Below are 12,613 nucleotides of genomic sequence, written 5' to 3' on the forward strand. Positions count from 1 at the left end.
ATCTGGTGTTTGGACCTCCTCCTGGCCGAAGAAGGCCCAAAACAGGACCTTTCCCAGATGCTGTGTTGCTTTGGCAGGTCACAGAAGCTGTCAGCTTCTGTGGTGCACACTCTCACCTGTGCAGACTAAGTTCATCAGTTCGGCGGAGTCCCGGATCCAAGATGGCGCTCCCTGCTCCTGAGGCAGAGGGCTCCCGTGTCGGGCGGATTCCTGTCCTCCTCCGGCTGGGAGGGTGGCCGGATGTCTGCGGCACGAAATGGGTGCTGCCTCAGAGGCCCTGTGGCTCCTGCCTGTCCCGGAAGCTGTCTGCCTCTGTGGTGCACACTCTCACCTGTGCAGACTAAGTTCCTAAGTTCGGCGGAGTCCCGGAGCCAAGATGGTGCTCCCTGCTCCTGAGGCAGAGGGCTCCTCATTCATTAATTTTTATTTTAAACTAGACAGCTCTGGAAATGGCTAACTCTGGAGTGCTTGTCTTTGTTCCAATTAGGTAAGGATTCTTTATCGTGTCACTGTAATATCCAAAATAAATTCAAAACTACCTAGTACCTTCCCCCTTCTAAAGGACTTTCCAAACTGTACTAGCAGGCCAAGTACAGAGCCAGATTAAAGAAGCTGGCTGGCTAAACAAATATAGAAACAGAGTTTTAAAGGTCAAAATGACTAAGCTTACAGCTGCCAAAACAAGATTAACAATGCCCCTGCCCTGCCTTACACTAAAAACCACAAGGACAGACAAAATGAGAGTCACCCTATATAAATCAACCAATGTCCAAAAACGTTATTGGCTACACCAATTAAAACAAGTCAAACTACCCTGGTGCCTAGATCCGGCCCTTACAAAGGTAATAAAAAGTGTGTTCCTTCTTTGCTCTGGGTCTCTCCTCTGGCCTGGTGCTGAGAGGGTGTTCCCCAACATGTTGGGTAAGTAAAATCCTCATGCGTTTTGCAAAGATGGCGGTCTCTGTGGTCTTTGTAAGGGTCTTTTGACAAACTACAACATCACAAGGGGCTCTGTGTATGGTCAAGAGCACCAGTGGGATGTTCCTTAACTCCATTTTCCTTTCTGGTGCCATAGTCGCTAAACTGTATGGTCAGCTCAGGGAGTGCTGTATTGTTCTACCCTGCAGTGTGACATTGACCCTCCCCAAAAGTTATGAGATAAGTGATCCAATCAAGACTGGGATCAGGCAAAGCGGAAGAGCATCACCGCCATCTTTCTTCCTGGTGCTACCATAGTTGCGACTCTGTTCTGTCAGTTGAGTGCCAAATTGTTCAGCTTCAGTTTTCTCATGACCGTCAAAACCAGTATCAGAGTCAGGTTGCGGGAGGCCGGGAGAACAGAGCGGAAGTTCTTCACCCGCCATCTTTCTTCCTGGCAACGCCATTGTCACTGCTCTCTCAGTCCAGTCCGCTGAGGGAGTTTGGGGTCGCTGGACCTCAGGCGGCTGTAGGACCGCTCCACCCTGGAGCCGCGTGAGGCTGCTTGAGGTCCGGAGCTCAGCTATGGTGAGCATCGGGGATGCGGGGCGTGCAGTCCCTCGGTACGGGAACCGCGGCAAAGACTGCAGCTGCGCGCGCGACTCCTGGACTGCGCGGCCGGCTGTGTTGGCGGTACGGGAGCCGCGCGGGGGCGATGTGCCGCAGCTTTGTTTCGCCTAGTAGAACCTGATTTCCCAGTCTTTCCGGTCCTTGGGAAGCGGATTCTGCAATCCTTGAATGTCTTCTCCATCCAAATGCTTTTGTTGTTGCTGCTTGATTGACAACTGAAATCCCTCGGTTCCCAGGCCCGCCCCCACATTGCCAAACTCACTGGGCCACAGGTCCCTGTGAGCAACATGGGGGTGCAAGGAGTGTGGCCATCTGTGATGCTGTTGGGCGATTTGTAGGGATTCAGCTTCTTTAATGCTGAGACATGACTTTATTTGAAAAGACTGTTAGAAATAGGGAGAAGGCCCGAGATAAAAAGTGTGAAACGTGTCAAGAGGTGGCTAGAAGAGAAGGGCTTTGCTTGGAGGGATATGTCAACAGTATTAAGGTACGGGTTTGATCGTGCTTAATAGTGTTTTGTCTTTTCTGAGCAGCTAACCACTTTCAGACAACAAGTGAACAATTTGTGAATTGGTTTTTCTCTAGGATCAGAGTCTAGTTTCAAACATCATGTAGAAATCCAGCATTAACACCATTATTTTATTGGTTATTCTGTGCTTTCTCTGATATATATTTTTGGCACCTTTGTTGAGAATCAGTTGGCCGAACGTATGGGCTTATTTTTATTTTCTTTTTTCCAATGAACTGTACATCAGTATTTATGACACTACTCTGTCGGGTTTTGCTTCGTTCTGTTCTGTTCTGCTTTGTTTATTTTCACTACAGACCTGCACAGTGTGCTCTTTTTTTGCTGAGGATATCTTGGGGTCTCCCGGGTCTGTTGCACTGTCATAGCAGTTTTAAGAACTGTTTCTAGTTGTGTGTAAAATGTGATTATTTAATGGAAACTTCATTGAATCTGAATTATGACTTTGAATCATTTTAGCAATATTGATTCTCCTAATCCATGATCATGGTAGTCTTTTCTTTTCTAGTGTCTGGCTTTTCTAGTGTCGTGTTTAATTTCTTTCTTATTTTTCTTTTTTATTGAAAAAAATTCACACAATATATTCTGATTACACTTCTCCTCTCCCCCAACTCCTCCCCAATCTCTCCACCTCTCTGCCCACCCAACTCCAAACCCTCTCTTTCTTTCTCTTTATTTCTTTCTTCAGTGACCTAAAGCTGCCTTTGTAGAACATTTTCTCATCATCATTTAACTTGGGCATTTTAGTTTATGTGTATATGCATTATGCCTTTCTGACAGTGTATCTCTGAGATAGTTCATTACTTGCTGAGAGAAAATATACTGGCATTGTGTGCCGATTTTGTACCCTTGCTAAATACTTTATAATATAAGCCTTTTTGGTGTAATCTTTTGGACTCTCCTTAGTTTTCTCAGATATGTGTTACTTTTGTTTGTTTGTTTGTTTGGTTGGTTGGTTGGTTGGTTGGTTGGTTTTTTCGAGACAGGGTTTCTCTGTGTAGCCCTGGCTGTCCTGGCACTCACTTTGTAGACCAGGCTGGCCTCGAACTCAGAAATCTGCCTGCCTCTGCCTCCTGAATGCTGGGATTAAAAGTGTGTGCCACCACACCCGGCTTATACCCTTTTTTGTTCTTGTTGTTACTTTTTACACAGACAGTATAACTGTGTACCCCTGGCTGACCTGGAACTCTTAACTCTGCTTTCTTAGCCTCCCACATACTGGGACTCCTGGTGTACACTACAGTAACAGGTTTGGGTTTTCCTCTTTAGGTATTGAAACAAAGATGGTTTGACTTCCTCCTTTCTGATTTATGTACATGCTATTGCCTTTGCTTGCATAATTCTCCAGCTAATAGTTTAATACTGTATTCAAGAAGAGTAGTGAAGAGTCACTTAGTGGGTTTTGGTTTTTTTATGGTTTTTGAGACAATGCATTCAGGTTTTGCCCCCTTCATTTAGAATGTTATTACTCATGTGTGTCTGTCATACAGACCTTTACTATGTTAATGTATGATTCTCCTGTGCCTACTAGATTCTGAGCTCTTATCATGACATGGTATTTAATATTATCAAAGACTGTCTTGCATCTAAGGTCAGTTATGCGATTTTTAATTCTTGATTTTGTCTTTTCCATTTCAGTATAAAATTTGATTTCTATTCATGGGAAAGGGAAAAATGTGAGCATGTTTCCAAGTAAAGATTTCCTTTCGTTTATTTCTATTATCATATATACATTCTACAGAGCAGTTTATTGTCATATATACATTCTACAGAGCAGTTTATTATCATATATACATTCTACAGAGCAGTTTGGCTACATTTTTGTTTTCCTCTAATAGTTTCACAGTACAAGCCTTCTAAGTCCCCATCACTGGTGTGTGCCACCATGGCCAACTTTGTATGTGAGCACTAGGGATCAGAAATTAGTTCTTTATGTTTAGGTGGCGAGCAGGTTACAAACTAAGCTGTCTTCCTGGACTTAGATTTCTTAATAGTTTTTCAAAATTAAGTATTTTGTAAGTTGACTATTTTTGATCTTGTACAATGCAAGAAAGCATTTCAGAGTGTTTTTTGGTTTGGGGGCGGGTGTTTGGTTGGTTGCTCTGTTAGTTGGCTTTTTAAAATGTATTTTGATTTGCTAATGCCTTATCACCTAATAGGTGATGTATTTTGGAGAAGCTTTCATCTGATGCTGAGAAGAGCATGTGTTCTGCACTTGTTTGATAGAGTGAAAGGAGTAAAAGGCTGTTAGGTGCATGATCTATGATGCTGTTTAACTCTGAAGTTCCTCAGTTGATCTGATTCTCTCTCTCTCTCTCTATTTCTGGGTAATCTATTTGTGATATCAGGGTAATGAAGCCACATAACGTTATTTTGTTTAGACATTTTTGCTCAGTATTCTTGTTTTGAAAAATGTTCAGCTCATTCAGTTCACATTCTTTATGTGATATACTCTTTATTTATATGTAGATATCTTTTGGGTTAGTAGTCAACTGGATAAAGATATATTGAGAAACACTTATATTAACTCAATATATCTGATCTTCTTCTAGCAATGCCATTCCCTTCATTTATATTTACCTTAGCATTTTTGAGAGAAAAAAATAAAATATTTTTGCATTATCATAGTAGGTTATTCTTCATAGTTTTTTCAAAATATTTAAGATTGCCTATAAGATACCAAGTACAAGCTTTCCAAAGTTTTCTATGAGCAGTCAAAGAGGATGTGCACAGTTTTCTAAGAAAGAAGTTGGGAGATGAAGTCATAGTCCTATATTATCTGTCATATCAGGTTATTGGAGACTGTTCTTCTAGATTGTATTTTCTTTCTGATCAAATAGGATCCGTTTGATAAGCATATCAGAAGCTTGCAGACATTTAGAAAGACAATGGGAAAGAAAGACAAGTAGTGTATTGCTATCATAAACTAGAACACTGAACCCCTCTCCACAAGTATGCTGGTGAAATCCATCCAGCTTCCAGGTTCCAGACCCCCAGGGGATGTTGATTTTTTTTTTAATGCATGTACATGGTTGCATATGTTTGCCCAAGTACAAATGCACATTTGTACATTATGCATGCATGTAAATGGAAATCGGAATGACACCTTGGATGTCATCCCTTGGGAATCTTGTGCATCAGGCTTTTTGCCTGAAGCCTACCAATTGTCCTAGATTGGCTAACAACTATGTACCAAGAATCCACGTGTCTCCACCTCCCCAATACTGGCATTATAAGTGTGTCCCACCATGCCCAGCAATTGTATATGGGTTAGTGGAGGTTGGAGGTGTATAACTCAGGATCTCTCACTTGAGAGTCAAGCATTTTTCCAAGCCCCATTTTTAAGCATTTTTAAGATTAGTCTCCAGATAGCTGATGCTAACTCTATTATGGATACTGACTGTTTTGTTTTGTTTTTAAAGACAGAGCCAGAAATGTACTATATAAGACTGGCCTTAACTCAAGGAGACCTTCCTGCCTTTTCCTTCCTAGTGCTGGGATTAAAGGCATGGGCTGCTATGCCTAGCCTAGTACAATTTTTTTATGACAGGTGCAACAGAACCAGTACAGACTTTACTGGGATGACCCAACAGCATTACAGGCATCTGCTTTTGCCTTATAATGAAGTTGCAGTCTCACTTTAGAATTGCATTGTTAAGGAGTATTAACTAGAACTCTGATGAACATTACCTAGATTGAACATTTAAACAACACAGCATTCTGTAAACATCCTGTGCATTGAGTCTAGCTCTCCAATGCTGAGTCTCACCCTTCCTCCTGAAAATACTGTGTTTTTAGGAGTCTGTATCTTTTGAGGATGTGGCTGTGAACTTCACTGCGGAGGAGTGGGCTTTACTGAATTCTTCCCAAAAGAGGCTACACAGAGATGTGATGCAGGAAACCTTCAGGAACTTGGCTGCCATAGGTAAGGGTAAGATCACTACCTTGTTTAGTCCATGAGAAAAAAAATTATTTTTGCTGATCAAGATTTGTGCAAGCTCCATGATTTGTACAATAACAGAAATTTTGATGAATAAACCAGTCATGATCTTATACCAGAAACCTACTTAGAATCTAATGTTTTTCTATAGTGTTATATTAATTCAAAGTGATTTTTCTGGATCTACATTCTAGCAAAAAAGCAAGAAGACTGGATCCTTGAAGATAGCTCTGAAAATTTAAGAAAAATTCCTCCCATTTCAGTTCAGACTGACTATAAACTATGTGAGAGTCAAGAATGCACAGAGAAACCAGGCACATGTAAGAAGTGTGGGAAATTCTTTAGTTCTCCCCAAAGTTTTCTGGAACATATGAAGACTCACAATGAAGAGAAAACTTACAAATATAAGCAAACTGAAGACAGTTTTAGCAGACACAGTTTTGTTCAGGGGCATGAAAGAATGCATGCTACGGAAAAGCCCTGTGTTTTAAAACAAAGTGGGAAAGACTCTTTGACTCTTGCTGGTATTCAACAGCACATAATAACACATAATGGAGACGAGCCATATATATGTAAAGTATGTGGTAAAGCCTTTTACTCTTCCAGTTCTTTCTTGACACATAAAAGAACTCACACTGGAGAACAGCTTTATATATGTAAGCAATGCGGCAAAACCTTCACTTATTCCAGTGGCCTTCGTCGCCATGAAAGGACCCATAGTGGAGAGAAACCCTATGAATGCAAGCAATTTCTGAAAGTCTTTCCTTCTTTGAGGAAGGTTGAAAGTCAGGAACAAACTCACAATGGAATAAAATACATATGTAATCAGTGTGGGATAGCCTTCAGTGATCACTGTTCCCTTCAGTGCCATGAAAAGATTCATAGTTTAGAGAAACCCTATGTATACAAGCAATGTGGGAAGACATTCACTTGTTCTAGTGCCTTGCGAAGACATGAACGAATTCATACTGGAGTGAAACCCTATGAATGCAAGGTTTGTGGGAAAGCCTTCATTGATTGCAGTTCTCTTCAGTGTCATGAAAGGATTCATAGTGGAGAGAAACCTTATGTATGTAAGCTGTGTGGGAAAGCGTTCAGTCGTCAGGGCTCTCTGAAGTGTCATGAAAGAATTCATAGTGGAGAGAAACCCTATGCATGTAAGCAGTGTGGGAAAGCCTTCATGCACCACAATGCTCTTCGATACCATGAACAGATTCACAGGGGAGAGAAGGCCTATGGCTGTAAGCAGTGTGGGAAAGCCTTTGTGTTGAGCAGCGCACTGAAAAAACACGAGCGGATACATAGTGGATTGAAACCTTGTCTATGCAGGGTGTGTGGGAAAGCCTTCACGTTTCACAGTTCCCTCCATTGCCATGAAAGGACTCATACTGGGGAGAAACCCTATGTGTGTAAGCAGTGTGGGAAAGCCTTTATGTATCACAGTTCTCTCCGTTGCCATGAAAATATACACAGTGCAGAGAAACCCTATGTGTGTAAGCTGTGTGGGACAGCCTTCACTTATCACAGTTCTCTTCAACGCCATGAAAGAATCCACAGAGGGGAGAAACCATATGTATGTAAATTCTGTGCGAAAGCCTTCACTGATCACAGTTCCCTACGATGCCATGAAAGAATTCACACGGGAGAGAAACCGTATGTATGTAAACAGTGTGGGAAATCCTACAGTACTCATGGTTCCCTTAGATACCATGAAAAGGTGCACTGTGTGTAAGCCACGTTGGAAGACCTTCTCCTCTTTGAATAAGTTTTAATTTCATTAACTCAAAAGAAAAACAAACAAACAAACCATGTGGATATAAGCTATGTGAATAAGCCTTAGCATGTTCTGGTTCCCTTAAAAAAAAAAAGAATGGAGACACAGTGGAAACTTATCTCTAAATATAAACTAAAGGAAAGCTCCAGATCTCTCTAGCAAACATGATGGCATAATGAATTTAACTTGTATCAATGTAAAGCATGTGAGATTATCTCTACTTGTCTCAGTTCACTTCTCAAAAACCACTATGGAGATGAGGAGATGTCTCAGTTTGTATAGTCTCATGCCATAGAAGCATGAGATCCTGGGTTTAAATCCTCAGCACCCATATAAAAGCCAGACATGATGGCATATCCCTGTAATCCAGTGGTAGGGAGGCAGAGACAAAAGAGACCCTGAGGCTTGCTGGTTAGCTGGTCCATGATGGCAATGCACATGTATGGAGTTTCCTGTGGAAGCCTAAACTTGGAATGGAATTAGACCAACTTTATTTCCAGTTTCTTCTAAAACTGCCCACTGACTAGCTTTAGGATTAACTCCTGCATCAATATTCTTCAAATCACTGGACAACTTTGGGCATCAAGTCAGTTCAGGTCTAATAAGAGAGTTCTCAAAAAATAAAGTGGAGAATGATTAAGGAAGACACCCAACACACAAAAGTCTGGATTTTCCTACTAGGCTCTTGTCATTACATCAATCTTTGGCCTCTGTGCAAGTACAGTGTGTACCCACACATATGAACACTCATCCACACAATCATGCACACCACACACAAAAAAGAACACACCATATCAAGAACCTCCATTAGAAGAAACATGTAAGTCTTCAGTTGTCCAGTATATCAAAATACACAGTCAAAACCTTATAAATTTGGTAGAACTGTCTTTTGTAGCATATAATGTCAAAGTCTGATGCAATACGATTCTGTTAACACAACTAATGTGAAGAGCCTGGTATAAAATAATTTGTGTAGAATGCTTTAGAAATTGCACAGTTTAGAGGAGGGCTTGTCAGTGGCACATTTGTAGGTAGATCTGAATAATACAGTGTGCTCATTTTATTCTTAAAAATAAATGTTTTAGTGAAATTATTTAATAAGATTTACTTAGTTGCATGTGCTTAATCTATAGTTTCACTGTTAGTAAATTAATTTAAACATTGAATTGAAATGTCTTTCTAATATGTGAACAGTTTTAATTTTTGTGTATTTTTTAAATAATTGTGTCTAATGAACCTATAAAAATGTTTAATTGGGCTGGGAAAGTGACTCAATGGAAAATCATCAGGACTGAGGTCATATCCCCAGTACCCATGTAAAAAGCCACATGTAGCCAAAACATGCCTGTAACATCATTGTTGAAAGTGGGGATGGTGCTGGAAGATTATTGTGACTTGCTGACAAGCTCCAAGACTAGTGCAAGACTATGTCACAGCAAAGATGCAGAGGCAGTAGAAGAGGATGCTTGATGATGTCCTCTGGCTTCCACTCATGCAAGCTAGGTGCTCTCACAAAAGGCATTTAATAGTCTGGATTTCCCTACTAGACTCTTGTCATGGAATACATATATATATTCAGAACAAATGACTTTTTTTTTTTTATTCAAGACAGGGTTTCTCTGTATCCCTGGCTGTCCTGGAACTCACTTTGTAGACCAGGCTGACCTCGAACTCAGAAATCTGCCTGCCTCTGCCTCCCAAGTGCTGGGATTAAAGGCGTGCGCCACCACAAATGACTTTTAAAGTGGATTTAATTATTTTTCACTTTTTTTTGCCTTAAGAAAATCAATTACTTTATTTTTTCTCAAATACACAGAAAATTAGTCTGAGGAGAGGTTTCGTGACATAAATTATATAAAGTATATACAAAAATCTAAGAAGGGCAGGATAGAAGCCCCACTGCCTAGGTCCTGCCCATCAGAGGGGAAGCCAGGTCTTTGATAGTTTTGGAGTTCAGGTGAGGGATTCTGACCTTCAGGAGTCTGCTGCTGGCATACTTGACAGTAATGAACTTGGTGAGATTTTCATTGACTTTCACGTTCTTGGCCAAGTGCTTCGTGACTTCCGGTGCTTCACTCTCCATGTATCCTGTGTAATACTGCTGCTTTAAATTGCGTTTTCCTTGGCCCAGCACCATCCAAGAGAGGCAGGAAGCAGCAGCTGCAGCAGGAGTGTCAGCTCCATCGGATACTTGGCTAAAGTGTGTTGTTCAACATCGACCTCCCTGGCGTTTGAGGCTCACCTTAAGAAGTAGAATGGTGAAGTCCAGCCCAACTCCAAATTCAGCTCTTTCAAAATCAGTTTCCATTTCTCAGATTTGGAAACTGGAGTAAGCATTGTCTAAGATATAAACAAAGTCTTCAGTACTCAGAGAAAGCATCATATTTGGAAGCCAAAAGGAGAGCTGTGATCCCAACCAGCTGCAGCTTCTTCCCGCAGATCAGCTGAACATGTAGGAACTGGTCCATGATGGCAATGCACATGTATGGAGTTTCCTGTAGAAGCCTAAACTTGGAATGGACTTAGACCAACTTTATTTCCAGTTTCTTCTAAAACTGCCTGCTGGTTAGTCATATAGCTTTAGGATTAACTCCTGCATCAATATTCTTCAAATCACTGGTCACCTTTGGGCATCAGAGTAGCAACATGAGCGCCACCCTGGAAAGTGTAGATGAGGCATAGCCACTCTGGTCCACAGCACCACCAGGAGTTTTATTCTTGGCTTTTAATATTTTCTCCAAATAAGAATTCTGTACATATTTTATAGTTTTAACTATTTTCAACAGTATGTGTGTGTGTGTGTGTGTGATTTTTTATAAATATTGACAACCTATCTGCAAAATAACCATAAAAAAATCAACTTTACATTTTTCAAATTTTTCCTTTCATCAGAGTCATTATTGCCCAAATGCTGATGAAAATTCCTTATGTAATGGGATCTTACTAATTAATGCTCTATTCCTATGTAAATTTTATCATATTTATGTTACAGCTTTTTATCATAGTTTTCCCTTCACTTTTCTTACCAAAAGAGACATCCCACTGGTTTAAGCAATGATCACATCAAATGTAACAGATTACAGTAATGAATCTATCTACATACCATATCTGATCTGTTCATCAGAAATATCATTTTATTTTATTATTTTGTGTTTGTGTGGCATGTGTGAGCACAGTGGGTGTGGTCCATGCGTAGATGTCTGTGCCTGTGTTCCTTTGGAGGCCAGAGGAGGATGTCCTTCTGCCCCACTTTTTGCCTTAATCCCTTGACACTATGTCTCTCCCTGAACTAAGAGCTAGGCTAATAATCATCCCTTGATGTTGCGTCTGTAGGTAATGTTTAGGTAAATTGCCATAGTAGAACCCTAAGAAGGGTCCTGCATAGCTCTGAAGTGCAGTAAAGGTCTCACTGCACAGAAGTAATTTCCAAACATCTCTTGCTTGACAGTGTTGTAAAGCAGGAGCATAGAAGCAAGCACAAACCATGTAGCTGCTCTAATCATAGTGTAGATGTAGAACATACTATTTGCAAATAAGAGTACTTCTATTTTTGAGACAAGAGAGTGGGTGAACCAAGGTTGAAACACCCACTCAGAGCTATCAAGAAAAGTAGGTATTAGCAGGTGACAGCATACAGAAGCTGAGGTGTGTATCAATCTTCGTGGAAACTCACTGTGTAAACAAAGCTTTCATTGTGGGCCTAACGTCAGCTAGTGTTCTCAGCACTGGCACACATAAACACAAGGATAGATGATAAATTTGTTATGCTAATTAGCAAATGTGATATCAATTAGCCATCTTTTAATATTACAGTCAGTTCATATAAGCCTTTAGTCTACATGTGATCCTGTTTATGTATGAAAATCCTCTTGCCTGGGGAAGGAGGGGCACAGTGAAGTTGAGTGCTTGCTTTACATATATATGAGGCTTGAGTTTGGTCCCCAGCACCCACATAAAAAAGCTGAGCTTAGCCACAAACACTGGTGATGTCAGTAGAGAGGGCCAGACCCAGAAGATGACTGGGCTTCCTGTCTCCCCCTCTCTCTAGATTTAGTGAAACCCTTTCTCAGGAGAATAAGATGGAGAAAGAGAATGACACCTGATGTCCTCCTCTGGCTTCTATGCACCCACAAGTGTGCAGGCATATAAGCACATACCACACACATAAGAAAAGATGTTTTAATTCTGGATTCTAAAGACAAGAAAGATGCCTAGAGATGGTACTACCCACAGTGGATTGGGCCCTCCTACATTAGTTAGCAAGAAAATGATGCACAGACATGACATGCCCACTATTGGGTGGCAGAAATTGCTCAGTTGAGATTTCCTCTTCTCAGGGGTGTCAAATTGACAACTGAAGCTACCCTATGACAACTAGGCAGTCTCAGTCAAGGTTGGTCCTACCCACCATTGTCTGGACTTCAGCCTAGTCCTGAAAAGTAAACTTATAAGTCATAAATCCCCTTCTGACTGGCACCTTTTTGTTCTCCAAATTTAAGATTCTTGGGGAAATTGCTATTTCTTAAGGTTCGTTATTTCATTAGTCTGGTAGATTATAACACACATGTCACTTAAATATCTTCATTCCTGTGAGGCTGGTTATAGAGGCTGAAAGGGTCCACCATACAGGAGGAAGTAAAGTGCTCACTCTGGGAAGAGTCTTAGTCAGGGCTCTATTCCTGCACAAACATCATGACCAAGAAGCAAGCTGGGGAGGAAAGGGTTTATTCGGCTTACATTTCCATACTGCTGTTCATCACCAAAGGAAGTCAGGACTGGAACTCAAGCAGGTCAGAAAGCAGGAGCTGATGCAGAGGCCATGGAG

At 41.0% G+C, this 12,613-nt stretch overlaps 1 protein-coding gene and 1 pseudogene across 1 annotated transcript; one reads left to right on the forward strand and one right to left on the reverse strand.

Moving 5' to 3' along the window:
- Window positions 1-1,539: 1,539 nt before the first annotated feature.
- Window positions 1,540-11,614, forward strand: LOC110299864 (zinc finger protein 709-like). The gene is made up of 3 exons (XM_029480534.1): window positions 1,540-2,035; window positions 5,873-5,999; window positions 6,209-11,614. The coding sequence occupies exons 1-3, from the start codon at window positions 1,913-1,915 to the stop codon at window positions 7,744-7,746; spliced, it is 1,788 nt and encodes a 595-aa protein (XP_029336394.1). The 5' UTR covers window positions 1,540-1,912; the 3' UTR covers window positions 7,747-11,614.
- Window positions 9,692-12,613, reverse strand: part of LOC110300055 — a 5,720-nt pseudogene continuing 2,798 nt past the window's right edge.

This window comes from Mus caroli, chromosome 8 (genome assembly GCF_900094665.2).
Source record: "Mus caroli chromosome 8, CAROLI_EIJ_v1.1, whole genome shotgun sequence".
Taxonomy (NCBI): domain Eukaryota; kingdom Metazoa; phylum Chordata; class Mammalia; order Rodentia; family Muridae; genus Mus; species Mus caroli.